Source organism: Vulpes vulpes, chromosome 8 (genome assembly GCF_048418805.1).
Source record: "Vulpes vulpes isolate BD-2025 chromosome 8, VulVul3, whole genome shotgun sequence".
Taxonomy (NCBI): Eukaryota; Metazoa; Chordata; class Mammalia; order Carnivora; family Canidae; genus Vulpes; species Vulpes vulpes.
In genome coordinates, this window is record NC_132787.1 from 34578022 (window position 1) to 34604929 (window position 26908).

At 38.0% G+C, this 26908-nt stretch overlaps 1 protein-coding gene and 1 long non-coding RNA gene across 4 annotated transcripts in view; one reads left to right on the top strand and one right to left on the bottom strand.

The window, feature by feature from the left end:
- The window catches only part of STYK1 (serine/threonine/tyrosine kinase 1), a 32089-nt gene extending 12160 nt beyond the window's left edge, over positions 1-19929 (top strand). Inside the window, exons 2-10 of one of the 3 annotated variants that reach the window (XM_072766035.1) lie at positions 5880-6028; positions 6467-6601; positions 9088-9354; positions 10136-10317; positions 12150-12233; positions 13518-13726; positions 15322-15362; positions 16154-16250; positions 18320-19929. In XM_072766035.1, the coding sequence (XP_072622136.1) occupies positions 5880-6028; positions 6467-6601; positions 9088-9354; positions 10136-10317; positions 12150-12233; positions 13518-13726; positions 15322-15362; positions 16154-16250; positions 18320-18524 (1369 nt within the window). In that variant the 3' untranslated portion in view covers positions 18525-19929. Of the gene's footprint in view, positions 1-5879; positions 6029-6466; positions 6602-9087; positions 9355-10135; positions 10318-12149; positions 12234-13517; positions 13727-15321; positions 15363-16153; positions 16251-18298 lie in introns of those variants that run through there. The other 2 variants (XM_025995222.2, XM_072766036.1) reach the window with 2 other exon arrangements.
- Positions 5194-26903, bottom strand: LOC112917286 (uncharacterized). The gene is made up of 4 exons (XR_003234454.2): positions 26820-26903; positions 25391-25523; positions 10195-10389; positions 5194-6619 (listed from the first exon to the last, which is right to left on the bottom strand). It is a non-coding gene; the product is annotated as an uncharacterized lncRNA (long non-coding RNA).
- Between the last annotated feature and the right edge of the window lie 5 nt (positions 26904-26908).

The window sequence follows — 26908 nt, forward strand, 5'->3', positions numbered from 1 at the left end:
TTTTTGAAGTACCAGAATCTCCCCACCACCCCTGAATGAAAAGCCTGGCAGAATGAGTAGCAAAGTGGGGGACTGATCCTTGGAAATACAATGTGACTGAACAATAGCAGCGAGTTGTTTGAGAGAAGCCCCAAGCAGGTCTTCTGGTGTTTCCATAAGGTAGGAAAGGAGACACAGATGCATCAGGAACAATTCTGTGTTTAGAGGAGGGTAGTAGTTGTGTGTCTTTGGCTTTTTCCTTATTGAGAATACTTTTTCTGGGCTGGGAAAACTGTTGTTGATTAGTGATCTTGGGAAGAGAAAACAATCAGTGGGAGGATAATTTGAGATATATGTTATTTCTGAGCTTTTTAGGTTTGAACATGGTAGATGGAGAATTATGTTATCAAGAACATGAAAAATAGAATGTTAATTATAATAATATAAAATGTCTTGAATTTGTATAACATCTCAAAGGAAATAAAATTAATCTCTGTGATCATATTCAAAATCTGATGGGCTATGTAGTGTTACTGCAATTCTTATCTAGATGTTAGGGGGCCTGTCTTGCAATCACAATGCTCTTCTATAAAGCAAACTTTTCAGAAGGTGCTAGGATAGAAAGTAAGATTCTTCAATTCATCTCTCTTGTGTAGCATGTGTTTTAGGAATTCCTGTAGATAAGTAAAAATAAGAAACAAGAAAAGCTGATAACAGTCTCCTTGTTGAAAGACACTTGTTTAAACAAGGTCAGGATTCCCAGGCACCACAGGAGATTCTCTTCCAACCATTTCAAAGTGGATTTGAAGCTCTGGGTTTTAGGAAGGTGGGGGAGGATGAAGATCAGAACAACCACAATTCTTCAATATCTGAGAAGAACAGGAGGACAAGGGATTCCCTCTGGGTAACCTCCTCTTCTCTCTGCCTCATCCACACCAGGAGCTATCACCCTGCACAAGGCAAGTTATCTACATTAGTCAGGTTTTTTGGATTGAAAGATGGTCATCTCTTCAGTGTGCCTTTCCCTTTACTCTTTGTCCTCTGACAAGTGTGCTTCAGGAGAAAGGTGGAGCCTTGAGTGTTGCATAGTGATCCTACTTCTTTAGCCTGTGCCCTATCTCTTGGGAATTCTATCCTTTTCCTGATCCTCATGCTCACAGTGAAAGATTGCTGGTCCTGGAAACTAGACCCTTTCCCTCAAAAAGCAGAAGGTAGAAATAGGATTGCGATCAGACCCAAGAAAATGACCAAACAAAGAAAATGATCCAAGATTCCACGATCTGGTGAGTACTGGGAAAAGTTTTTGATTTTACCTTTATTTTTTTAATACAGTTTGAAGACAGACATGCAGACATTGTGTCCTATAAGATCCTGGAGAACACACAACAGGCAGATTCTGTCCTTCCCAAGTTGTGTTGTATTTGTTGGTGAAGTTTGGTTTCAGCATTATGCTTTCTATGGTTCTTTTGGATTCTGACATAATTCCTTCTTGACACTATTGGTCTTGTCCATTTGAGTGACAAGTACAGATGTGTAGTAGTTTAAGGAATATTGGGTTTGTAATTAAGAGACAGGGGTACGAAACCTTGCTGTTATTTACTTGCTTTTTATGTTTTTAATTTTTTTAACCCTGGCTGATTCAGAACTTAATCTTTCTGAGCCTGTTTCCTCTTTTGTGTGAAGGTGCCTAGCACAATACCTGGCACATTGTAGTTGCTCAACATATGTTTATTAGAGCTGAAAATAGGAAGGACAAATTGCTTTTCAGAATGTTGAAGATTAAGTAATTTTGGAATCCTGTAGATAGATCTGAACAGTTTTCTATCTCATTTCCAATTTAACGTGTTTGTTCCATTAAATGGTTTTTGGTTTTTGTTTTGTTTGTTCATTTTGCTAAACAGCTCAAGGATAAAGATGAAAGGGAGGGGAGGAGAAGGTAAGGTGAGCTAGAAGGCAGACTGCCTCAGTCTGGGGGCTGTTACCTCCATATATTTTACCCTCCTCACCTGAAGTCTTTGAGTCCTTTGCCCCATAGCCCATAGTTATTAATAACTCCCTTACCTGATATGGCATCTATCTGGGCAGATGGGTCATTTGTCTTCATAAAAAGAACATGCTGGCAGACCTACTTGTGTTGATACACAGGCGGTAAGGTTGAGGGTGAGGCTGGTGTAATGTTTAGTCATATCTTATGGGAATGGGACCAGGTGTTAGACAGAGGTCAATGAAGGAATTTCTCACAATGTATTGTATGGAATACAGGAGAGGGGATCTCATTTTTAATGTTCTATTTGTAGATGTATTTTGGTATGAAGAATTTCTTTTGGACACTCCTGGGTAACTTGCTGCTCTATGAGACTATATTGTGCTCACTTTACAGAAGTGTTGCTAGTGAGGGTTGTGTTATTCTTGCAATGAAGCTATTTTTGTGTGTAATGAAACAGATACAAAGATGTGGCATGGCATTATGCTTGCATTGTGCTTATGTGTGAGAGTTTGGTGAGTTTATGTTCATAGTTAGCTTAATTTTAGTTAGAATCATTCACCTGTCTGGTCTCCAGACTACAATCTTGCAAAGGTTTGGGCTGGACTTTACCCCTGCTCCCATTTCACTCTCATTCCTTCTTCATTGTGTTATTTCCTCCTCTAGATTCTCAGTTCAAGAGGGAAGCTAAACTTTTCAGTATGCCAACAGAAAGAAGAGATTGAGAAGAGAGAAAATAAGGAATGATAACCACAAATGAGGCAATGATATTGTTTTAATTAGAGCCCTGCCTGAGGAGATTTGGCACTGTTAGATGTAGGTATGTGTAAACTATAGGTGAACTGTGTACATATTTTCCAACCAGTTGGATAGAATTATCAGAATAAACAATTTCCTAACTTTACTGGATCCTTGATTCCAGTGGCTTGAATCTAGTAATATACGGCATCAAGGAGAGAAGTGTGGGGTAATGTTTTATATATGTAAGGACTTTACAGTCTAGGTAAGAGAAGAAGCATTGACCAATATACATTTTTTCTTTTTGAAGATTTTATTTTTTAGGTAATCTCTACACCCAACATGGGGCCCAAACTCACAACTTTGAGATCAAAAGTTGCATGCTTTACTTACTGAGGCAGCCAGGCACCCCTACATTTTTGTCTTAACACAGTGAGAAAACTGTCTAGATATAATTAAGAGGGATAGAGTATTGGTCATATTGCAAAGAAGTGTTGGTCAAGAACATTGATAGGAAGAGTCATCTTAGAAGGTTTTGGCATCAAGGCATGTCTTTTCTCAGGTTGACACAGTGAGCAGGCGAAGTCATGTGGTAATTGAATATTAACTGCAGAGAGAAATGTGATGTTGAGAGGAATATCGTTGCTATGAGTGAATCTGAACATTTGATAAATGTGCTTTGGTGGGCTCTAAAGGTAGTAAGGTTTCCTGTGTAGGTTTCCATGCCTATGTGGGTGGGTATGCCTGGTGTGTTTACCTTAAAAATTCTAGACTCGTTTGGTATATTCCATACGACTCTAGTCAAACTGTATTAGTTGGAAAGAGCTTATTGTACAAATGCCTGGAAAGTGATCTACTGAGTGATCCTCACCATAGCCCTATACATTTGTTTCCTTGCTCCAGCATCCGATTACATTGGGCTTCTAGTTGTTAATAAACCTAGATTCTTTAAAGTATCCATGCACAAATGAACCTTGTTCAGGAAATGTAATAGAAGGTCATACTGTATCTAAATGATCACATTGTGCTCTAATAAGTATGATGTGTAAGTGCAAGGGAATAAGCATGGATTTGAGTCTTTGGCCATGTACTTATAGTTGCATTTGGCTCACAATGAGCAGTTCCAAGTGAGGATACATGTGCACACAGGCCTTTAAATTTCTTCCTTCAGAATGTATTAGTGGGTGTGTAGTTTGGTTTCTGGGCAGAGCTTCCAAGTTGGAGCTGGCTGCTGACTGACTTTTTCTTCCACTTGTACTGTGGTTAAGAGAGATTATGCTCACTGAACACACCCCAGAGAGCCAAACTCGTTCAACTGGCTGCTCCCTGAATGAACACAATTACATCTGATAATGCACTGAAAAGGAAGTAAGAGGAAAGGAAAACGAGAATGAGAATGGCAGTGAGAAATTTTCAAACAGCTTTTGAATTCTCCTGACTATGCTGATGTTTTATTATTTAAGATCTTCTCCTTCTCCACCCTCTCAAGGCTTTCTGATTCTTGCCCTAGCACCAGTGCTTTTCCTTCTATGTGGTCTTATGGAATTGTGGAAACTTTCTCAATTACCTTTTGCCTTGCCTTTTTTGGCTTATAAACTAGATGGACTTTGTTATAATTCATTGACTTCATAGATCCCTTGTTATGTACAGCCCACAAATAAGAAGGTGCCTCCCTGCTCCCCAGTTTTCCTCTTGGCTACTCTTTTGTATACATGAGCTTCTGTCAACCAACCACCTGTCTTTCTCCTGAGTTATAAGAAAATTGTCTAATTTTTATCTCTCCATACATGGAGCTCCAGGAATAGTGAAAAGGGGATGAAGCTGGAACTGGAAGGTTTCTTTATATGTGTTTTAGGAACTAAGAGACTCTGTCGCATTAAGTCACATTATGGTTATTAGTATCAACAACAAAGCATAACATATGATAGAAGACCACATAATATGGTAGATAGCACATATGTACAATATCCTACAAGCTGTAATTCTGATTTGTAAAATTTTAGCATGTTATCAAATTACTACAAAACTAGATCACATACTTAGGATCACCTAGATAGTGAAAAAAAAATCACCATTTTTTTTTTTCAGATCAGTCAGAATTAATTAGAACCAGGGAAGACTCTTGGGAACTAAGGGAAAAATAAAGTTATAAAATATAAAAGTTATAAAAAATATATATGTTATATAAACATAACATATATGTTACATATATAATTATATATACACACATATATAATCATATATAATTTATGTACATGATTATATATATTATATATATATTATATATATATCTATATATGTATATATATATCTCTCTGAAGTTCTCTTCAGAAAGAAATAACCAGTTTTTGGGAGGTGTAATTTCAAATATATGCTGATCATATAGAATTACGGTGATGTACATAAAGAATTTCTGGCCCAGTAAGCAAGAAAATACCTTACTTGGAGAATTGGGAACTGAATACATGGAGAAGGATGGGGTGGGAGAAAGATTTTTTATGGTATATCACTTTAGTTTTTTATTTTTGAAACTTAAGAATATATATGAGTGAATATGAGCATCTTCTAAGGGCTTTGGTGGGCTCTACAGGTAGTCAGGTTTCCTGTGTATGCTTCCATGCCCCCTTCTCTCTTGATGATCTATCTATCTATCTATCTATCTATCTATCTAGTTTAAGAGAGAGAAAGAAGATGGCTTGGTTCTGATATTCCCTTTAACCTGTATGCTGGTAGGAATGAATGCCTGTGTCTGTCTATATATAATGATCTGGGGAAGCTCCAATTAAAAAATAAGTAATACATAGAAAAAAATTAAACCTGCTTGGGATTATAGGGTAGTTAGGTCATTTCCATATAACCCACAGACCACAATTGCTCAAACAGGTACTGTGAACATGAACTTAAACATTGGAGCAGGGGTCTTGGGTAGGAGGGGAACCTTTAAAATAATTTGAGAAACAATGGCATGAAAGGTAAGACTGGATCAGGGCTATACTTTCTGTATAATAGAAAAGAGAAAAATGCCAGAACAAAACAAAATTCTTCACACTTGAATATCAGGTAGATGGAAAGAGATGAATGGTTGACTCAGAAAATTCCAGGCAGCCATGTACTTAATACCTAATGATCTTTTGTGGGATCTTAAAATTCTCTGTATGCTCCATTTTATTTTTTTCAGAGTACCTGAGTCCTTGGGAATTATTCTCAGTGGTGCTCTGTGCATTCTCTTAGGGCCAAGAAAAGGAGCAGACAGCTGTGTTGGCCTGGGAGATGAGAGGAGCATGGCACGAAAGCTACTGGAATGCAGTCTCAGTGACAAGCTGTGTGGTAAGGACCTATCTACTGATCATCACATAACTATCTACTGATTCTAGGATGACAGAGACTAAGATCTGCATAGATTCTAGAAGGCCGATGAGTTGACTTCTAATAGAAATGAAGACAGCATTAATAAAGGGTTGAGCACTAAAGGTCATTGTCTTTGAAGAGTGATAAGTGCCAATCAGAGATCCAGATGCTGCATTCTTCACCTCAGTAGGAAAAATGATGAGACACAGAGCATGCTTGATAGGCTAAAATGTAGGGACACTGGGGTTTCTGATTAGAGAGGTGCTCCCAATACTGGCTCCACGGCATGGAAGTGGAGGGGAAGAAAGAAGAGATGATCATTTCATGTATGAGGAGCTGAGGACTGGTGGATAGGGGAAGTTGTGTGAACATCAGATTGAAATTCTTCAATCTCTTCCTGCTTGATTTCCTACCCAGTTGTCCGGGAGCAGCAGTATGAGATCATCATCATCCCAACCATTCTGGTAGGCATCTTCCTCATCCTTCTTGCGGTCATCCTGTGGCTTTTTATCAGAGGACAAAGAGCTCAACAGCCGTCTCCTGGACTCCGAGGTAAAACTTAAGCTGGAGCTGGGGAGAGGTCCAGGGAAAATGGAGTAAGATCCAAGTCTCAGTGAGCTCAAGTCTAGAAGGTGAGGTCCCTGCTACGGGAGGGTGAGGCCCCCCTCTTGTGGAGTTGAGGCGAGGTGAGCTCTTTGAAACTCAGTATATGCTTATTAGTTGAAACAGAAGTAGGCAAAAGAGGCCTCATGTGGCCTGTTTCTGTCTTCTTTTTCCTACTGCATTATCAAACATTTGGCCATGTGAGTGTCAATGTATTGGGGAGGAAGATTAGTGGTTAAGGCCTAAGGCTTTGTTACCAGCTTTGAAGGATGACATTTTACTCTGTAATACATTCCAGCCATCCTCTGTGCTCCTGGACTCTATAATGAAAAGGAGTAGCCTTCATAACAGTCTTTGAAGCATTAAGTAGGAGATGATGTCCTGTTCTGAAGTACCACTGAGCATATAATGAAAGTGAATTAGCTCTCATGAAACTAAGGGTTAAAAGAAGGAAAGAAAAAAAAAAAAAAAAGCCTGACAGTGATCAGAAACTCTATAGTGACTGATCCCCATTCCCTCTCAAAATAGTAACTGGGTGATGGCCATTAAGGAGGGCACATGATGTAATGAACACTGGGTGTTATAAGCAACTGATAAATCATTAAATTCTACCACTGAAACTAATAATACACTATATGTCAACTAAATTGAATTTAAATAAAAAAATTTAAAGATCACAATTCTCTTCTAATTTACTTACAGAAAAACTTCTGAGGTATCTAAACTCACTCTCATGACTTCTGCTTGTCACATTCTCTTTTGAACATTCTAAAACAAAGCTCTTCTCCCTACCACTCCACCAAAACAATTCTTTCCAAGATTGCCAATGATAGCTATATTGAGTCCTCATCTTAGCCTGTCAAAAGCATTTGAAACAATTTTGCCCCTTCTCCTTATTGAAACACTTTATTTTCCTTTTAAATCTACAGTCACTCCCTTAAGTCTTATGGATTCAAACACTTTCTCTATTCTGATTGTAGTCTCCCTTGAACTTCAGATTCATATGCTAAACCACCTATTTGGCAGTTTGGATCCAATACACATCTTATACGTAATATGTCCACAGCAAAGGTTCTGAAATTCCCTCACACATGTCCTCTGGCTTTCTAGGGTTCAGTCTAAAATCTTGAAGATGTCATTGACTCCCCTTTCTCTCATACTTTGTATCCAATCCATTAGCAAATCCTGTTATCTCTATCTTCAGAATAAACTCAAGCCACTCTCATTTCTCAGAGATCACTGAAATACGCTCCTATCTGGAGCGTATTTCCTATCCCTTTATGGTCTGTTCTCCACAGGGCAGCAGAATGATTCTTTTAAGGCCCACATCAGTCCTGGCTATTCTCTGCTTGGAATTAAATAAAATAGCAATATTTTTATTTCTTGGAACAAAAGAAGACAAATTTCTTTCAATCACCTTCCATGATCTGGACCTTCTCTGGCCTCATCTCTTATAATTCTCCAACTATGCCACATAGTTCCAGCTGTACTAACTTCATTTTTCTTCCTCAAATATGCCAAATATGCTTCTTCCTCAATACCTTTGCTCTTCCTGTTCCCTCTGTTTGTAATATCCTTCCTGATTCCAGACGGTTTGTTCTGTAATTGTTTCCAGGCATTTTTCAAATATCATCCTATCAGAAAGGCCTTTCCGGACCTTCACATATAAAATAGCATCATTGATGCCTCTAATTCTGCTATTTTCCTTTATAACACTCATCACCTGGTATGTTATCTGCTTTCTCTCTCCTACCACTAGAAAATAATCATCAGAACCTAGACTTTGCGTATTCCCAACACGAGAACAATTCCTGGCATGTAGGATATGATATTTGTCAAATAAGTGGATAGGTTAATGAATGAATGGAGATTTAATGAGAAGAATGAATTTATCTTTTCCAGTGGAGGAAAATTGAAAAGAGAAAAGTACCAAATTTTTTTTTTGGACTGAGATTCTAGGAAATATGCAATAATTTGACTTTGGGAACATCATAAAGGAGGGGGAATAATCATGGCTTAGAGTTGAATAGTTATCCATACCTTCCCTCCACCTTTAAAAGCCATTTTATTGATTTAAACATTAGTTCCTGTGGGTAGTTACCACCACCTTTCAGGTGTCTGTGGTTTGAGTACCTACCCAGGAACTTGCTTAATTGTCTCCATATTATACATATAATCCTAAGAAAGAGAGGAAATGTCATTACCACTTTCCAGAGGTCCATCCTGAGTTGTCTTAGAAGTAATAGGGTTATATTATAAATGTTTTACAAGGTTGGTATTGGTGCTGGTCATAGAGAAGCATCAGAAGTTCACAGAAGCATCGGCCAGAGAGAAAATTGCTAGAGGAACTTCCTTGCCAGTGTGTTCCAGGCTCTGCTCTCTTGGAGTCCCTACCTAGGGTACGGAATAGATGACTGGTATGATCGTTGTTCTAGGCACTGGCCCTGTGTCTCCATCTAGGGGCCGAAGCTGGGAGGCAGCAGGACATGGAGGAAGTGTGTTTGTGCCACTTACGGAGAAATCAATGGAAAGTGTCCTACAAACTACCACTCATGCTCTGGCTAAGCTGCAAGTGCCCCGAGAGCAACTCTCTGAAGTTCTGGAGCAGATTCACAAGGGTAGTTATGGAGCTATCTATCGAACCAAGATGCACAGTGGGGACACTGATAAGCCAAAGAGTGTTATCCTCAAGGCTTTGAAAGGTAAAGGGAGAGGTGTTTGATTTCCCTTTCTTTCTCTTTTTTACTTTTCCACTGGGAGCCCCAAGCCTGGGTGGTTGTTAAGCTTGCAGACACTTAGATGTTAATCAATAGATAGCTGTGATCACAATTGCTTGCAGAGCAAGATGGGAATAGAAAGTGAAAACTTGAGGCAGAAATGTTTTTCTTGGGGGTCTTTCAGTAGCTCAGTGTTGCCTATTGAGGCTGATATAAAAACTGGGCATTAGTGCATGAGGATTTGAGGTTGTTCCTTCATTTGTCTGCACTATCACTTTCCCTAATATGCAATAATTATTGCAACTATTTCCTTCCTTCCTTCCTTCCTTCCTTCCTTCCTTCCTTCCTTCCTTCCTTCCTTCCTTCCTCCCTTCTTCTCTCCCTCCCTCCCTCTTTTCTTTTTTTCTCTTTATATGGACCAGTAGTAGTGGATACATAAAACAGCACAAAGCTGGGGTAAGCAAGAATACTATTCAAAAGGCCTAGGCAGTGATAATATTTGAATGTGAACTCTTGTCTATTTAGGCAGATTAAAGTCTACCCAGTTCTAATGCCTATGATTCTATGTTGCTTTGACAAAAAACAAAAAAATAAATCAGTGACATTGAGAATTATCTTCTAATCAGCTCCCTTTCTCTACTTTTTGCCTATACTTACTCTCCTTTGGAGCCTTGAGAATTACCATCTGAGGTTGCTTCTTCCCTCATACCTCCCATTTTATTGGTAATGTTCTGACTGTTTCCCATGGCTCATCTGTCCTCTACAGAACCAGCTGGGCTCCACGAGGTGCAGGATTTCTTAGGGAGAATCCAATTCTATCAGTACCTGGGGAAGCACAAGAACCTGGTACAGCTGGAAGGCTGCTGCACAGAAAGGCTGCCACTCTATATGGTGCTGGAGGATGTGGCCCAAGGCGACCTGCTCAGCTTTCTCTGGACCTGTCGGCGGGTGAGCAGGGTAGAGGTGTTAGGAAGGAAAGGCTTGACCTGGCTGATAGTTGTTCACATGTCAAATAGCCTGCTAATGACAAAGCAGAGAGACATTATTGTAATAAAATAACAATGATTGAGTATCACCATCCAATAGAACTTTTTATGATGACAGGAATGCTCTGTATCTGCTCTGTCCACAATAGTAGCCACTAATCACTTGTGGCTATGGAGCAGTTGAAATGTGGCTGATGTGATTGAGAAACTGAATTTTAAATTTTACTTACTGTTAAATAATAAACTTTTAATTAGCCACATGTGGCTACCATATTGTGCAGACAGATTTAGAGTATGAGCTTTAGGATTTATTTTCTACTAGCTATGTGACTTTGGGCGAGTCACCTCTCTGAGCCTGAACTTTCTGAATCTGTAAAATGGGAATAATAATAAGTTATTATTAAAATTAACAGAAACTATGTGTGTAAAAACTATTGTTAGTACTTATTGTAATTTCATTGCTGTTAGCCTTAAGTGTGTCCTCTATTCTGTAACATCACTCTAGTATGCCAGTCTTGAGGAGAAATTCAGCATGAATGTTTTTTGTACTTCAAATTCATTTTTTAAAAAATTTAAATGTTTAGAAATTTCTAGACTATAGTGCAAGTCCTTTTCCTTACAATCTTCCTACTTCTCTACATATTGCTCTTTTTGAAGTATTGCATGTTTCCATAGTTAGTTGTCACTTACTAATGAATAAGTTCAATATTAATCAAGCCTCCTCAATAGACTGATTATTTTGCTACTAAATGTGTATGATAAAAAGACCCTGTTAATGCCTTCCATCTAGTGGTGCAAATAGGACGATGTGCAAGTCTTTAGGCATTTAAACCTTTGTAAGAGGTTATCCATCTATAACTTGTTCTCGGCTCTAACCTCACTATTCTATTTTTCTTTTTTTCATTTTTTTAAAAAAATAACAAATTCCATCTCTACTTGTTATAGATCTATTCAGTCTTTTTTTAAAAAGATTTATTTATTTGACAGAGGGAGAGGAAGAAGCAGGCTCTCTGCTGAGCAGAGACCCATTGTGGGGCTTGATCCTGGGACTCTGTGATCATGACCCGAGCCAAAGGCAGATGCTTAACTGACAGCCACCCAGGCACCACTTTGCTTCTCTATTTTAGACCATCTGCATGCTTTTTTCATCATACCAAACTTCTCTTTCTTTTTTTTTTGCATAGTCATTGTCCACTCATCCTTCCAATCTCTTTTTTTGTCACCATCATATGCTCTCTTTTCCATGTCCTTCATGGGGCTTGTAGATATGTAACAATATTTATGTATGATTATTTGATTCTAGTGTCACACTTTAAGTAGCAGAGGCAGCTGACATGTTTATTTTGCTTACTCTTGTGTTCTGAATCCCTAGTCATGTTTATTTTGCTTACTCTTGTGTTCTGAATCCCTAGTACTGGAACCTGGCACATAGTAGTCATTCAATGTGTTGAGTTAACATGTTTCATTAATATCACACACACATAGTGCCCCAGGAAAATTATTGCTTTATTCAGGGACTATATATACTCATATATATTTGTCTTTCTTTCCTGCTATTCTGCTTTTCCTTTATCCTATTATTCATCTACCTTCTTTATTGTCTTTCCAGGATAATAAATCATTGTACTTTGCATATCTGAGAATCTCTCATATTAGCCTCTCCTTGAATCTTAGTTCCTATGTTTTGCATCTTTTCTTTAGCCTTGATATCTACATTTAAGAATATCTCTGCCCCTATTTTTTCAAATCTGTTCATGTCATTTTGACATAATGCTTCTTTCTTTGTCTTTTTAGGATGTAATGACCATGAACAGCCTTCTCTATGATCTTACAGAAAAACAAGTATATCACATTGGGAGTCAGGTCCTCCTGGCTTTGGTAAGGCTGAGCAAAATGCCAACAGATGGTATGGATTTTTCTTGTTAGCTTGATATTTGACACCATATTTCTCATATTTCTATTTCCAAATGGGGTATATATTATAAAGAGACTCAGATGGAAGTTAAGGGGCAGAAATTCAAGCACTAATAAGCTTTTCTATTCTTTATGAAATTATTTAGATAAGACACTATAACATTGGTAATTCTAGGCTGAAAGTCATCAACTTAGGGTTTATAGAAGGAACAGGAAGGGTTTTAAAAGGTTTCTCAGTCTTAAAGTTCAAAAACCATGGCCAAGAGTTAAATGCTTGACACTCTTACTTTCCCACATGTACTAATATTAAGAGATGTAAAATAGCAAATAGCAAGCGAGTTGGGAGGAGATGTGGGAAGAGAAATCAAATAGGTGAAAGGCTGCAGAGCTAGAAGGAAGTGCACAATATTATGCCTGAAAAACAAGAAAGACGAGTTCAGAACACGTTTGGCTGGAGACTTGCTTTGATACTGAATGTGATGGAAAACAGACTTTAAAAAGAACAAGGAACAAGTGGAAGAGAAGAAATAAGAGGGACAACAGCAAGATCATTCATTCATTTTAAATTAAATAAAGATGTAGGAGAAATAATTCAGTGTTTAAGAGAAAAAAAATGTACCTTTACCAGAATAAGGAAATATAGATGGCAATTTCTTTGAAGTTATTTAGATAACTGTGTTTAAAATTAGCATTTGCTATTTAGAAAAATCAGGCTCTTTGAAGCTATTTTAAGTATTTGATATACCACTCAAAACTGTGTGACCTTATATAATCATTTAGATTTATCTAAATGATACTTCCCTATCTTATCTGACCTAGTTATTTTAGGGACAAAATGGGATGATATAAATTTATTATTACGACACACAATTTCACTATATATGTATTATCTTGTTTAGGGGACTGTGGCTAGAAACTTGAAACCTGCTTCCTTTTGCAGGGTCTAGCTGGATCCTAACTAAGAGAAATGTAAACTCAGGCAGGGGTCAGGGCTTGACACAGTGAGAGATCATACTTTCCAAACTCAGTATTAATGCTGTTTGGATTATTTGCTCAGTTTAGTAGTCTAAACAATGCAAAAATGTCTGATTCATTATGGTGACTTGGAAGTGTTATGTCATTATCAGTGAGATTTGTTCAGTCAAAAATGTCCTTGTCTTTTTGAGGATTCCTAGGACAGCTTCTCCTTGTCTGTGACTCCAGCTACAACCTCAGATAGCTGACCCATATTTGATCTTATGCTGACAGGAATTTCTCCAGGATAAGCATCTGTTCCATGGGGATGTGGCAGCTAGAAATATCCTGATCCAAAGTGATCTTACTGCTAAGCTCTGTGGACTGGGCCTGGCTTATGAAGTCCATGCCCGAGGGGCCATCCCGGCTACTCACATGGTACCTCTCAAGTGGCTCGCCCCAGAACGGCTTCTGCTGAGACCAGCTGGCATCAGAGGAGATGTGTACGGTTTGTTTCTGCCCTTTAGACTTCGTCCCTTCTTGACCTAGGTGTCCTCTGGTTCCTGACCATGACTGCATCTGTTGTAAATTCTGTGTGATGTGAAATCTCAGAAGCCAGACTCTCCAGGAGAAATGTGTGTTTTGTGACAGAGCTCATATTTGGCATCTGGCTGCGGTCCCTTTTAGTGCCTTTTAAAATATTCTTTCTGTATTAGATTAGCAGTCTTCATTAGGAAAGACAAAAGAAAAATGAAATGATTATTCCTACCAATATCTAAAGGACTAGATAGTACAGTCCTTTTTATCTGAAGGAGGTAGGTCCACTTAATCAAAAGTTCAGTTAAACCAGGGATTATTAAAATTAAAAAGTAATATACATACATCAAGTAATTTATTTTGACTTCAAACATATAAATATACAATTATTTGTTGATATTTGGGGGAGGGCCAAGGCCTTTTTTTATGAGGGTTGACCCGCTAAGTGAGCTAATACATTGTATTTCTTGTATAAATATAAATAGCATTCATAACACATTATGTTTGAGTTTCAGCTTGCAATGATTCTGAGTGAAAAATTTGAAAAAAAAAAAAAAACAACAACAACAGCTGTGAAGCAATTTAACTGCAGACATTTATTATTATTTTTTCCAATTTTCTACTGTTAGCTTACCCATGCAATTTGACAACGCTTTCTTTTTCAGTAGTGTATTATTATAGAATACTTTCAAAGCATTCAGCCTAGTTTTCAGGAGCTAGTACTTTTTTACATTTATATTTAATTGATTACATAATAGCATTGTTACATCTGATAGTGTAAATAGTATTGTAAAGAATTACAATTGACTTTTGGTAACCATGTGATTTAGTAGCTTGGAGAAGCACATGGATATAACGTAATATCTTACTAGCATAAATGTCATGAGCAGCAGAGGAAATTTAGAATATCAGTTAATATGGTGAGTCAATTAAGAGACTTTCATTGCTGCTTCACTGACATCTGCTTTTCAGTAGAGGTCTTAGAGTAATAAGCATAACTGGGAAATGTTGATCATTTAGTGGTGATATGATAGAAGAGTGAAATAAGTATGCCTTAAATCATACTGCTCTGGCAAATATCTAGCCCTGTTATGTGTAAAACTTATTCTGTTAGTGTTTTTCCTAGGTTGGGCAGTTAGATCTATTGAGGAAATAGATAAATGATAAAACTCTCTGGGACTTGTGCTAAGAATAAGGACTAAAATTTCAGCAGGAGTGAATGGAAAGGATGAAAAAGATGCAGAAGGTAATTTCTTTGGGTAGATGTGCTTGTGTGTTTGCATGAACACATACACATACAATTTAGCAAATGATAGTAAACATCTATGAATGTGAAATATAGAAGAAAAGAGACATAAATCCAGTCTTTAAGGAGATTAAACTTGAAGGGTATTGAACAGAAATGCTTTCTAATTACTTTGCTTATGTTACGAGACACTTTCAATTCCCCTTCATGGCCTTTATATGATTCTTACTGAAGGACCCTGATAGTTTAAGTGAGCTCTCTTTAGGAAAAAAGGCAGAAATAGAAATTAAGTAAATGGCTTTGTTTCTTTCACAGCTGGTCTTTTGGGATCCTGCTTTATGAGATGGTGACTCTAGGTAAGGCGGATCCCTAAAGTAGTACCTGTATGCAAATAAACAAGTATGTTTGGGGGATGTTTGGGGGAGGGCATATGCTATGGAAAGAGGTTTAAACTGGGCTTACATGAAATCCCTCTCCTCTATTTACCTTTTTAATTTTGCTTTCTTTTTCTTTCTTTTCCTCAACACTTTACCAATTCCTTTTTTTTTTTTAATTTTTTCATTTATTTATGATAGTCACAGAGAGAGAGAGAGAGAGGCAGAGACACAGGTGGAGGGAGAAGCAGGCTCCATGCACCGGGAGCCTGATGTGGGATTCGATCCCGGGTCTCCAGGATCACGCCCTGGGCCAAAGGCAGGCGCCAAACCACTGCGCCACCCAGGGATCCCCCACTTTACCAATTCCAAAGATGTTTTAAAATCCTAAGAATAATTCCAAGAGTGATTTTGTATAAACACATTGTCCTTAGATTTATTAATCTATTTGATGGAGAAAATGCAGTACTTTTCCATGTTTGGGGAGTGGAGGGCTGTTCTCATTTCTCACTTTGCGTTATTACTTTCATAAAGGCTCAACATTTTCTTTAATTATCAGTTTTTTTCCTCTCAAACACCTTTTTTCATCCCCCAAATTCTCTAAGTTATTTTCTTCCTTGATCACTAGGGAGCAGCTATATTGTATCTAGTATCTTTCCTTTGGCTCTACCTTTTGCAAGCAATTAGCTTGGTGGATGAAGTGTCATGATATAATTCATATTCTAGAGGACTTAAAGTTCCTTTCCTACTCTCATTTTTTTCCATCCCAACAGGGGCACCACCATATCCTGAAGTCCCTCCTACCAGCATCCTACAGCATCTCCAGAGAAGGAAAATCATGAAGAAACCCAGTAGTTGCACACATACCATGTAAGTGGCTTTTAGGGCCTACTCTTCTCTCATTATGACTCCTTTTTTTTTTTTTTAAGATTTTATTTATTTATTCATTAGACACACACACACACACACACACACACAGAGGGAGGGGGAGAGATAGATGCGGAGACACAGGCAGAGGGAGAAGCAGGCTCCATGCAGGGAGCCTGATGTGGGACTCCATCCTGGGTCTTCAGGATCACACCCCAGGCTGAAGGCAGTGCTAAACCGCTGAGCCACTGGGGCTGCCCAACAACTCCTTTTTGATCTCCATCAACCATGCCCTTTTAAAGTGGCTCAGATGATCCCTAGCCCACCTTTATGTGCTAATATAAAGCCTTAGACAAACCTATGCAGTAAAATACATCTGCTCATATATCATATATATATTTCCTTAAATCTGTATATATATGTATGTGTGTACACACACACACACACACATAGTGTTGAGGCAACTACTGAAAACTATATCAGCAATCTAAGTTGATAAAATTTAGTTCTTCTAGAAGCTTCTAAAATAGGTAAGAAGTGGACCAAATCCAATGCAAATACATTAGTGTTTTGTCTAAAGGTTGTCAGTCAGAGACTGCCAGCCTCAGTTCTAATATAGCTGCTATAAAATCCATTATTCTAGAGTAACTCACTGGCTCTTATTTGGTGTATAACTTTTATAAAATATTGACTGTTTTTCCCAGTTCTGAGCAAATTAGAAGCCAACCAGAAGAAGGAGGGGTAGAAGAAATTAGAAGGATGGGAGGAGCATCCAATAATATCAGCAGAAGGGGACAGCTGATGAGTCAGTGCAGAGGCAGAAAATGGAAAAGTTAAAAATTATACACAGTATTTTCTAACCTATAAATTACAAAAAGGGATTGCTATAGAATATAAGAAAAAGTTAAATAAAATGTAAGAAGTCAGAGGAGAGTATATTAATATAAATTTCTGATAAGATTTTTGTTATAATTTTTCAGCCTTGAAAGGGTAGATTTCCATCAACTGAGTTTCCCACCAATAGTTAAAGTATTGAGCAGATTATAAATGTCAAATATCATAACTATATACATACATATATATATACACACATGCATATATATACAGTATAATACTGCCTGGGTATACTAGAATGATTGTTGAAACATATTTTTTATAGGCTTTATTATCTATGTGTAAAAATCTGTCCTTTATATTAGGGGAGGGGAGACATTTAACCAATAAAGTATCTGCAAAAACCTGGGGTAGCCTCGGTTTACTCCAATCCTGTTCAGCTGAGCATCTGCCTAATTTCACCCCATCAATCTGACATGCACAGATTTATAGGACTATTACTGGATTTTGGAGAATTTAATATTTGGATGAGGACATACCTGAAACAACCTTGAAAAATCAACATAAAGTGGGAGGCAACATAAAAGAAAGATTTTGAAAAGCTCAGACTCACATCATAGGGTTAAAAAGACACTCCTAGTCCTGCTACTTTATGGGACATTGTTTGCTTATCTTAAAATAGGTATAATGATGATAATCCTACCTCAAAGTTATTGTGAGGCTAAAATAAAATAACGCATGCTCAGTTTCACCACCATGCCTTATAAAATAAGTTCTTGCTAAATGTTATCAGTGTTATTAAATTAGCATCTCTTACACTGTCTCACTGTACTCTTTACTGCAGAAAAGAGTGTGGGAGACACAGTGTGGGCTGAGGCTTATAAGGGAAGGTTGCATAGAAGGATTTAGATCTAAAACAAAGCTGTAGGAAATGACAACCATGGGGAAGATACTCAGGCAATTGAGCATAGCATGAGCAAAGACAGAGTTGGGTGTTAACAGCCACATCTTAGGCATAGCAAGACACTGACTTGGCTGGGGGAAAGGGGTTCAGTTAGGCAAGGTCTCTGAGGATAAGAAGGAATATTATTAACGGGGAAGACTATGAGAGGACAATGAGAAGTAGATTAAAGAACTGCAAGGGTTTGTTGTTGTTGTTAAGGTTTGTTAGGAGAAGAGACATATTCCTCAAACATTTGTCTTATCAAGGAAGTTAGTTTCTCTTGTTCCCCTTTCAGGTATAGTCTTATGAAGTCCTGCTGGCGCTGGAGTGAGGAGAGCCGCCCCTCACTTCAAGAGCTACACTCACGCCTAGAAACTGCTGCTCAAACTGCAGATGACAAAGCTGTGTTGCAAGTACCAGAGTTGGTGGTGCCTGAACTGTATGCAGCTGTGGCTGGTATCAGCATGGACAGCCTCTCCTATAGCTACAGCATCCTTTGAAGATCCTGGGGAAATTTATGTGTGATCATATACTATTGGAATGAATTCCTCTGAGAACAGAGAATAGCTTTCTAGTGAGACATAAAGGGAAAAATAGGATATTCCCCTACACATTTCCCTAGTTATCCAAAATGGTAGATCAGGAAACATACTCCATATACATGCCCTGGAGACTCAGAAGTCCAGTTTCATTTCTGCCACCCCAATCCTGAAGACCCAGAGTAGATGTGGTGGAGAGTATCACATGCAAAGAAAGTTTAGAAATCTATGTGTCTGGCATTGCTAAATAAGCTGATCTTCCCACACAGGCTGGTTTCCTCTTGAAGCATATTTTTATCTAGATTATTATTGGGTCCAGAGAAGTTGGAATCAACTGAGGGAATAGAGAGCTGATAAAGAAGTTGATGAGAAAGAAAATCAAAAGTTATTTTTGCTCAGGAGTATAGACATGGATCAAGGTTATCCTTTAAACAGAAGGTGGAGGAAGGAGATAAAGTTCTTCAATCCTGGTCTATTCATGCAGGACAGGAGGAGGACCATGAAAGAAAACGTACAAGTTTCCTTTTGGGTATAGATTAAGAGATAGGTGGTCTCTTTTTTCATCTAATTATGAGACAAGTGAACTCTGCAGGTACTACTTTAACTAGAAGCTAGAGAGTCTATTAGGCTGGTAATGAATATACAGTTGACCTTTGGACAACATGGGTTTGGACTGTGTGGGTCCACTTATACATGGATTTTTTTCTTGATAAATACAGTGCAATCCTGTAAATATATTTTCTCTTCCTTATGATTTTCTATTTTCTAGATTACTTTACTGTATGAATACAGTATATAATACATAGAACATACAAAATATGTGTTGACTGTTTTTGGTAAGGCTTCTGGTAAACAGTCGCTTTTACTAGTTAAGCTCTGGAGTCAAAAGTCATATGCAGAGTTTTGACTGTGCACAGATAGGCACACTTAATCCCTGTATTGTTCAAGGGTCACCTGTACTACATATGGATTTAATAAGTAAGAAATGTGAAAGCCAAGCAAGAATGCTTTAAAAGGGTTAGAAAATGATGTAATTTGAGACAGAAGGCTGGTAGTTTCTGATTCAAACATTCATTAATATATTGTGGAACTTATTTTGTTAAATTAATATTTATTGAGTAAAAGTTGGATTTTCTAGTATACAGCTGCCCAAATCTCTACAACAGGGAGGAGAGAAGTAAACAAATGGAAGTTCATGTCAACAGAAAAATTCAAGACAATCTACATTGTCAGAAAACTGATTCCTTATGTGTAAAATGGAGATAATACCTACCTCACAGGGTTGTTGTGAGGACTGAACAAGAATATATATTGGTATATATTTGGCTCATATGTGCTCAATAAATGGTGATTTTCTTTCTTTTTCCCTTCCTCTCCTAGAATATTTCATATCTTTTACATTTAGAATCTACTGTAGCCAGGATGCCTGGATAGCTCAGTTGGTTGAGTGTCTGTCTTTGGCTCAGGTCATGATCCTGGGGTCCTGGAACTGAGTCCCACATCAGGCTCCCTGCAGGGAGCCTGCTTCTCCCTCGGCCTATGCTTCTGCCTCTCTCTTAAGAGTCTCTCAAGAATAAATAAAATCTTTGGGTGGCTCAGTGGTTTAGCGCCTGCCATTGGCTCAGGGGATGACCCTGGAGTTCTGGGATCAATTCCTGGGATCGAGTCCCGCATCAGGCTCCCTGCATGGAGCTTGCTTCTCCCTCTGCCTGTGTCTCTGCCTCTTTCTCTCCCTTGTGTGTCTCTCATGAATAAATAAATAAATAAAATCTTAAATAAAATCTTTAAAAAATGTATACTGTAGCCAAAAAGAGAATCTCAGTCTGTCAGTCACATACTGAAGGATGGTATGGGACAAGTACCACATGACTAAAAAAATAAGCTCATCATTTTATATGAGCTCCTGGATGGTGATAGTAGCCTCCTACTATTTAAAAATACTGAAAATACCATGACAATGACAATTTACTTGGACATGTGATTTTAAAGAATACTCTGAGTGCTCTGGGAGACACCTAAGGTTGCTGTAGGAAAGATAACTGGTAGTTGAAAATTTTGTAGACATTAGAATCCTAATGAGGTCATGATTAATCATCCAACTGAATAATGATTCTTGCTCCCGTAGGAATACCACACTAGTAAGGATTTAAATGTGTGGGTGTTAAGTTGCAATAGGGAGAAGGGAGGTAGAGTGGCTTGGTACAAAACAATCAAGTCCTATAGAATCTCATTGTTGTTGCTTGGCTGTTTGATTAAATTTACAAAATATTTATGTATTAATTCAAATATTTTAAGAAAGGTGAGTTAACATTAGGGCCAACTGTGCCAGACACTGTTCTAGGTGTTGGGCAAAACAGAGAGTTTTGGTTACAGTCTAGAAAGAGATTTTACTTATATATTTGAGTGGGCATAATACAAATAGTGGTAAGTGCTATGAAGAAAAACTATAGTAGAAGGAAATGTAAAATGTAAAATGAAGACCTCCCTGAAGAAATGGCATTTAAACTTACACCTTAGGGGTAGGTAAGTGAGCCTCATAAAGAGTGAGGAGAAGAGCCATCTGGGAGAGGGGAGATGGACTATGTGTGTGAAAACTCTGGGGCAAGGAAAAAAGCATAATTTATTTGAGGAACTGCAAATAGGGAAGTAGGTGGGGGCATAGTGAGGTTAGGAAGAAAATGATGCATAATGAATCAGAGCATTGCTCTTTTATACTGTATGTTACTAGTTATTTTGGTAGGAGGGAAAGCAGTAGACAATTGCTATTTAAATATTTTTGCCCTTAAAAAAATAAATATTTTTGCCCTTAATTTTGTTGTCCTGGATTTAGGCTGAGAAAAATGGATACAGTAATTGTTTAATCTAAGAAAACTGGGTCTTTCCCTTATTATTATTATTTTTTTGTCTTTCCCTTATTTGGCCAGGCTTTCTCCAAAAGCGGGATTATATTTTTGGCATTTTAACTGGTCAGCCAAACCAGGTGTTTCTGAGCTAAGGAGTGGAAAAGAGAATTAAAATATTTACCACTCAATTAAGTTGAATCTGGGCTAGCATTTGTTTCATAGTTTTGATTCCCCTCTCCCCAGATCTTTTTTCCAATTTATCCTTTACTGGTTAAAAAAGGTTCTAACATAGCTAGGAACTGAGCAAACACCCATCTGGAAAAAGTGTCTAATTGAAAGTTGAAAATGTAGTGTAACTTAGAATAGTATGAACTAGTAGTTTCAAATCACGCTTATGCAGAACACTAGGGTTTTCCATGGTAGATTTAGGTGTTTTGTTATTAAAACTGAGTAATTTTTTCACTAGTTTTGAAGAAAAGTAAGCTAATGGATAGAATGTTTTTTAAAAAATATTTTTAAATTTATTTATTCATGAGAGACACACACACACAGAGAGAGGCAGAGACAGGCAGAGGGAGAAGCAGGCTCCATGCAGGGAGCCCGACATGGGACTCCATCCTGGGTCTCCAGGATCATGCCCTGAGCTGAAGGTGGCGCTAAACCGCTGAGCCAACCGCTGAGATAGCAATTGTCTATCTGTCCGGATAGAATCTTCTTAATCTTTACCTTGCTATAATAATTTTTATTAAATTTTTGCTTTATCATAGCTCATTTAAACAAATACGTATGGCAAATGCTATGGGAAACTGGGAGGATAGCCTATTATACTTAATTTAGAGACTGTTTTTACTTGTTTTGGAAGAGTTAGTAGTCATGCTATGTGTTAGAAGTGTATAGCATTGTCATATACTGGAAAAAATCATTACTTTGAATACTGGAATTAAATATATCATCATATCATAATAATCTAGCAATAGTGTTCACCACATATGAACATATCTGGGAAAAAATGGTGTGAAAATTTTGGTGTTTCTGCATGATGGTGTTTTAAAACAGTAATATCATCGAGTGGCTAAAAAGACATTATGGTTAAAATTTAATAGAGAAATGTATTTTATTTTATTTTTTAAAGATTTTATTTATTTATATATTTGAGAGCTTATTTATTTGAGAGACAGAGGGCATGCGCATGAGCAGGGGGAGGAGAAGAGGGAGAGTGACAAGCAGACTCCACGCTAAGCATGGAGCCCAGACAGGACTTGATCCTATGACCTGACCTGAAGTCGAGTCAGACACTTAACTGACTGAGCTACCTGGCTTCAGGAGAAGTCTATTTCAGAAGAAAGAAGAGAAAGGTGGGTGGATGGCATAAAGGCTGAAACAGACCATCTCATTCTGACAGTAAAAATTTTTTAATTAAATCTAATTTTTAAATTAGAATGTGGTTTTAGATTATATAATATTCTTGATTTATTACTCTGATCCATTTAATGGAATGAGATAGCCCTGGCAGTTTTGTTCTGTAAATAAAAATTCAAACTATTCAAAAGCTACTGATAAAATACAACAAAACCTATCCTCTCCAGTATTTATCTCAGGAAATTCAGAACTTATTTCTGAAAATTTTAAGTAGGAATGATTTGATAATTTTAAATAGCGAGGCAAAAGGCAAAAGAAAAATCTGAGGACAGAGATCTGAGAGATCAAAGGAAAAGAGAATTTTAGATGCAGGTAAAATCAGAATATTTTAACAGACTAACACTTATAAGAAATAATCATCTCTGACCATAGCCCTCTGACTTGATTCATTACTGTGAAGCTGAAAGCAATAAACTTAAAATCTCAGGGGAAAATCATTATTTTTTCAATGAATATTGTGTATTTGATTAAATCATTAAGCCTTAATTTCGGCTAGAGTTGGAAATCAAATGCGTATTTCTTGGCTATTATATTTTTAAAAGATTTATTTATTTATTCATGAGAGGCACAGACTGAGAGAGAGAGGCACAGACACAGGAAGAAGGAGAAGCAGGCTCCTTGCAGGGAGCCCAATGCAGGATTTGATCCCGGGATCATGACCTGAGCTGTAGGCAGGTGCCCAACTGCAGAGCCGCCCAGGCGTCCCAATTGCAGGATATTTTAAAGCTAACCACAGATAGGTTGCCTTAGCGAAGACAGAAGTAGTTATTTATTTGGCTTCATTTAAGCTGCCCAAACATTTATTTTCCTAAATAAACTCTGGTAATATTAGTAAATATGCTCTAATTTGAACCCTACAGCAACTGGGATTGAGATTTCTCAGTTTGAAAAATATTTTGTTTCCAGCCCAAGTTAAAGTATATGAAGTGGTTCTTACAAATGAAATATTTCATTGAACTAAAAATTCAGTTCCTGATCTCATCAGCCACGTTTCAAGTGCTTAAGAACTATTCAGAACATTTCCACATCTCTGTTGTGTAACACCCAAGAAGACCACAAAAAACAAATGCTTTATCACTTTGCAATCCTTATAAGATACAAGAGATAGTAAGGCTTATTATTATTTTTTAAAGATTTTATTTATTTATTCATGAGAGACACAAAGAGAGACAGAGACACACAGGCAGAGGGAGAAGCAGGCTCCCTGTGGAGAACTCGATGTGGGACTCAATCCCAGGACTCTGGGATCACGCCCTGAGCCAAAGGCAGATGCTCAATCACTGAGCCACCCAGGTGCCTCAAGGCTTATTTTATTTTATTTTATTTTTATATATATAAAGGATTAAGTACATATATTTTCACATTTCATCTTAAAAACAGAGAGGGTTAGAGAGGATTAGTCTTTGCCTCAGAAGTCTTTATAGGGGATAAAAACAGTAAGCGGCCTATAAAGATCTTAACACTGTGCATTCCACACATGCTACCTACATAGTCTTAGTTCTAGCACTTGGTAGCTCTCTTACGTAAGCCTGAAGTTGAACACTGGCATGTGTGCCAAATGTCTGAAGAACATGCACTAGGGAATCTAAAGATATTGAATGATGCTCCCTGCAAAAAACAAGCCAAATGGATTACTGCTTGTATTTTCAGGGCTACTGTGGAATATTGTGGCCAAATTTCTGTGGGCTATTCTTGTAGTAAGTACACTGACCAACTCATCCCAGTTTGCCTGGGACTTTGCGGGCTTTAAAACTGAAAGTTCCACATCCCTGGAAACTCTCAAACCGAATGGTTAGTTCACCTTAACGATAAGGGATAGTGCTTTATGTGTCTTGTTTATTTTCCATAATGGCAGCATATAACAGGGACTGGATAATTTCTATATTAACATTTATACAATGATTAATATAGATTTCTATATTGACGATATATATGTTAATACAGATTCAACATAATCTGGCCCAGTCTGCCTTTCTAGTTTTTCTACTCGCATGAATCTTATGTGTTAACTATAGTGAATTTCTTCGCTTTCCCAAATCACACACTATGCCTTTGCTTAGGCTGTTTTTTTGCTTAGGCTGTTTTCTGCCTGGAATGCTTTCTTTCCCTTTAAACATATACGAAATTTATTCAAGGAGGTCTAATTTAAATTTATGGTCTGGTCATAAGCCTTCCTTGATACTTCCCTTTCTTCAGTTTCCCGTACTCCCCAATAAAATGACTTGCTTCTGCTGTACTACCAGCATTTAAGAATATCCTTTCTTTTCTTTTTAAATAACTGATAACCAATTTATTAAAAAGGTTGATGTAAGCATCTGCAATGGTGGCTTCAACCTCACCTTCTAGCTCAATACTGATGGAAGTAATTTGCTTAATAATTTCAGAAGGGCTGTGCAAATCAATGAATCGCTTGTGGATCCTCATCTGAAAACGATCCCAGGTCTTAGAACCTTGACCATAAGGAATTTTTCTTATAGTGATTCTCAGAGCCTTGGTAGGCATCTAAACTGGTCCTTTCACTTTGAGATTCTTTTCCTTTGTGCTTCTGATCAAATCAGTACATACCTTCTCCAAAGACTTTAGGTTGCAGCTGGTTAGGTAATTCTAATTCTGTGAATTGCTACCTCTGGTTCCACGGGTGTTTTCCCGATGTCTTTAAAAGCCATGGCTGCAGCTTGGCTCCCTGATGAACTTGTTCCTTTGGGACAGGGAACAGCAGTGAGTCAGGAGCTGAAGCTGGGTGTACAAAGTTCTGCTATTATTGCACCTGTATCTTCTTCAAAGAGCTAAAAATATTCTTTCTTTTAAGGTTTGCCTCCTCGTGTTAAGCTTTCTTCTCTGGACTAACAGTATAAAGGGGTCTATTATTATTACCAGTGTCTGTCCATTTCTGGCACATAAGAAATGCTAAATGTTAAAGTCATTATGTGTTTTACAAATTTTAAAACTTATTATACATTTATTATCTCATTTGATCTTCTCAGTAATTCCTGAGCTTGGAAAAGTTGATTGTAGGATATTCACTCGGTTGGTGAACAAACAGGCGTCAACAGTGATTAAGTAAACCACGGTTGGTAGAGGTAAGTGATGGGAATGAATCCCAGGTCTTCTGACTGCCACTCTTTCCTCTATATCCTGCTGAAGGTTAAAGGTCACCCAACAGAATTACTCTGATGGTAAAAACAGGGTGATCAATAATATTTGAAAAGCAGACTGTGTATAAAGTTTCTTTCCACTTCCTCCAAAACCCATTCTATACTGGAACACTACTTTAACCTCCCCAATTTAATTCTTTCTGGTAAGAATCGTGGGCTGGGGCGCCTGGGTGACTCAGCCAGTTGGGCATCTGCCTACCGTTCAGGTCACGATCCTCAAGTCCAGGATGCAGTCCCAAATTGGGCTCCCTGCTCAGCGGGGAGTCTGTTTCTACCTCTGCCCCTCCCCCCCTGGAGAAATAAAATTAAAAAAAAAAAAAATGTGGGCTAAACCATTTGATCTTAAGTCACATTCCCCAAACTCCACAGGCTACCAAAGATCAACCCTTACTGAATGATGGAAGTTTTACTACTAAGAGGAAGTCTCTTAACACAGTAAATGTCAGAGATTTTTAGTTTCAAAGCGCTTTTCAAATTTCAGACCTCTCGTCTGATGGATTCCTTCGACTTCGCCTCTATTCTAGGTTCAATCATTGTATAAAGGGGAAAGCCCCGGTTAAGAATCTAACTGCAGGAAAGGGCGGGAGTCCGGGTCCACCATTCTGATTCTGGGCTGTTTCTTCCACCAGTTACCCGGGAATGATGCCACACCCACCTCGTGAGGACGGGATGCCGCGAGAATTAGAGATTCGAGAAGGAAAAGCGACTTGCAAAACCTTCATTCTAAACCCATAAAAAATTATTATTAGTTTTGCCAATATAATATGATCTACTTAATTTGGGGGGGGGGGGGGGATGGTCTTCCAACCTTAGGGGGGGGGGGGGAATGGTCTTCCAACCTTAGTTAAGCAAAGTTCCTACCGCCCCGGCGCCTCTGAGTCCGCCTCCCCACGGTCCCCCAGGGACCGGGGAGCGGAAAGGCGCGCCC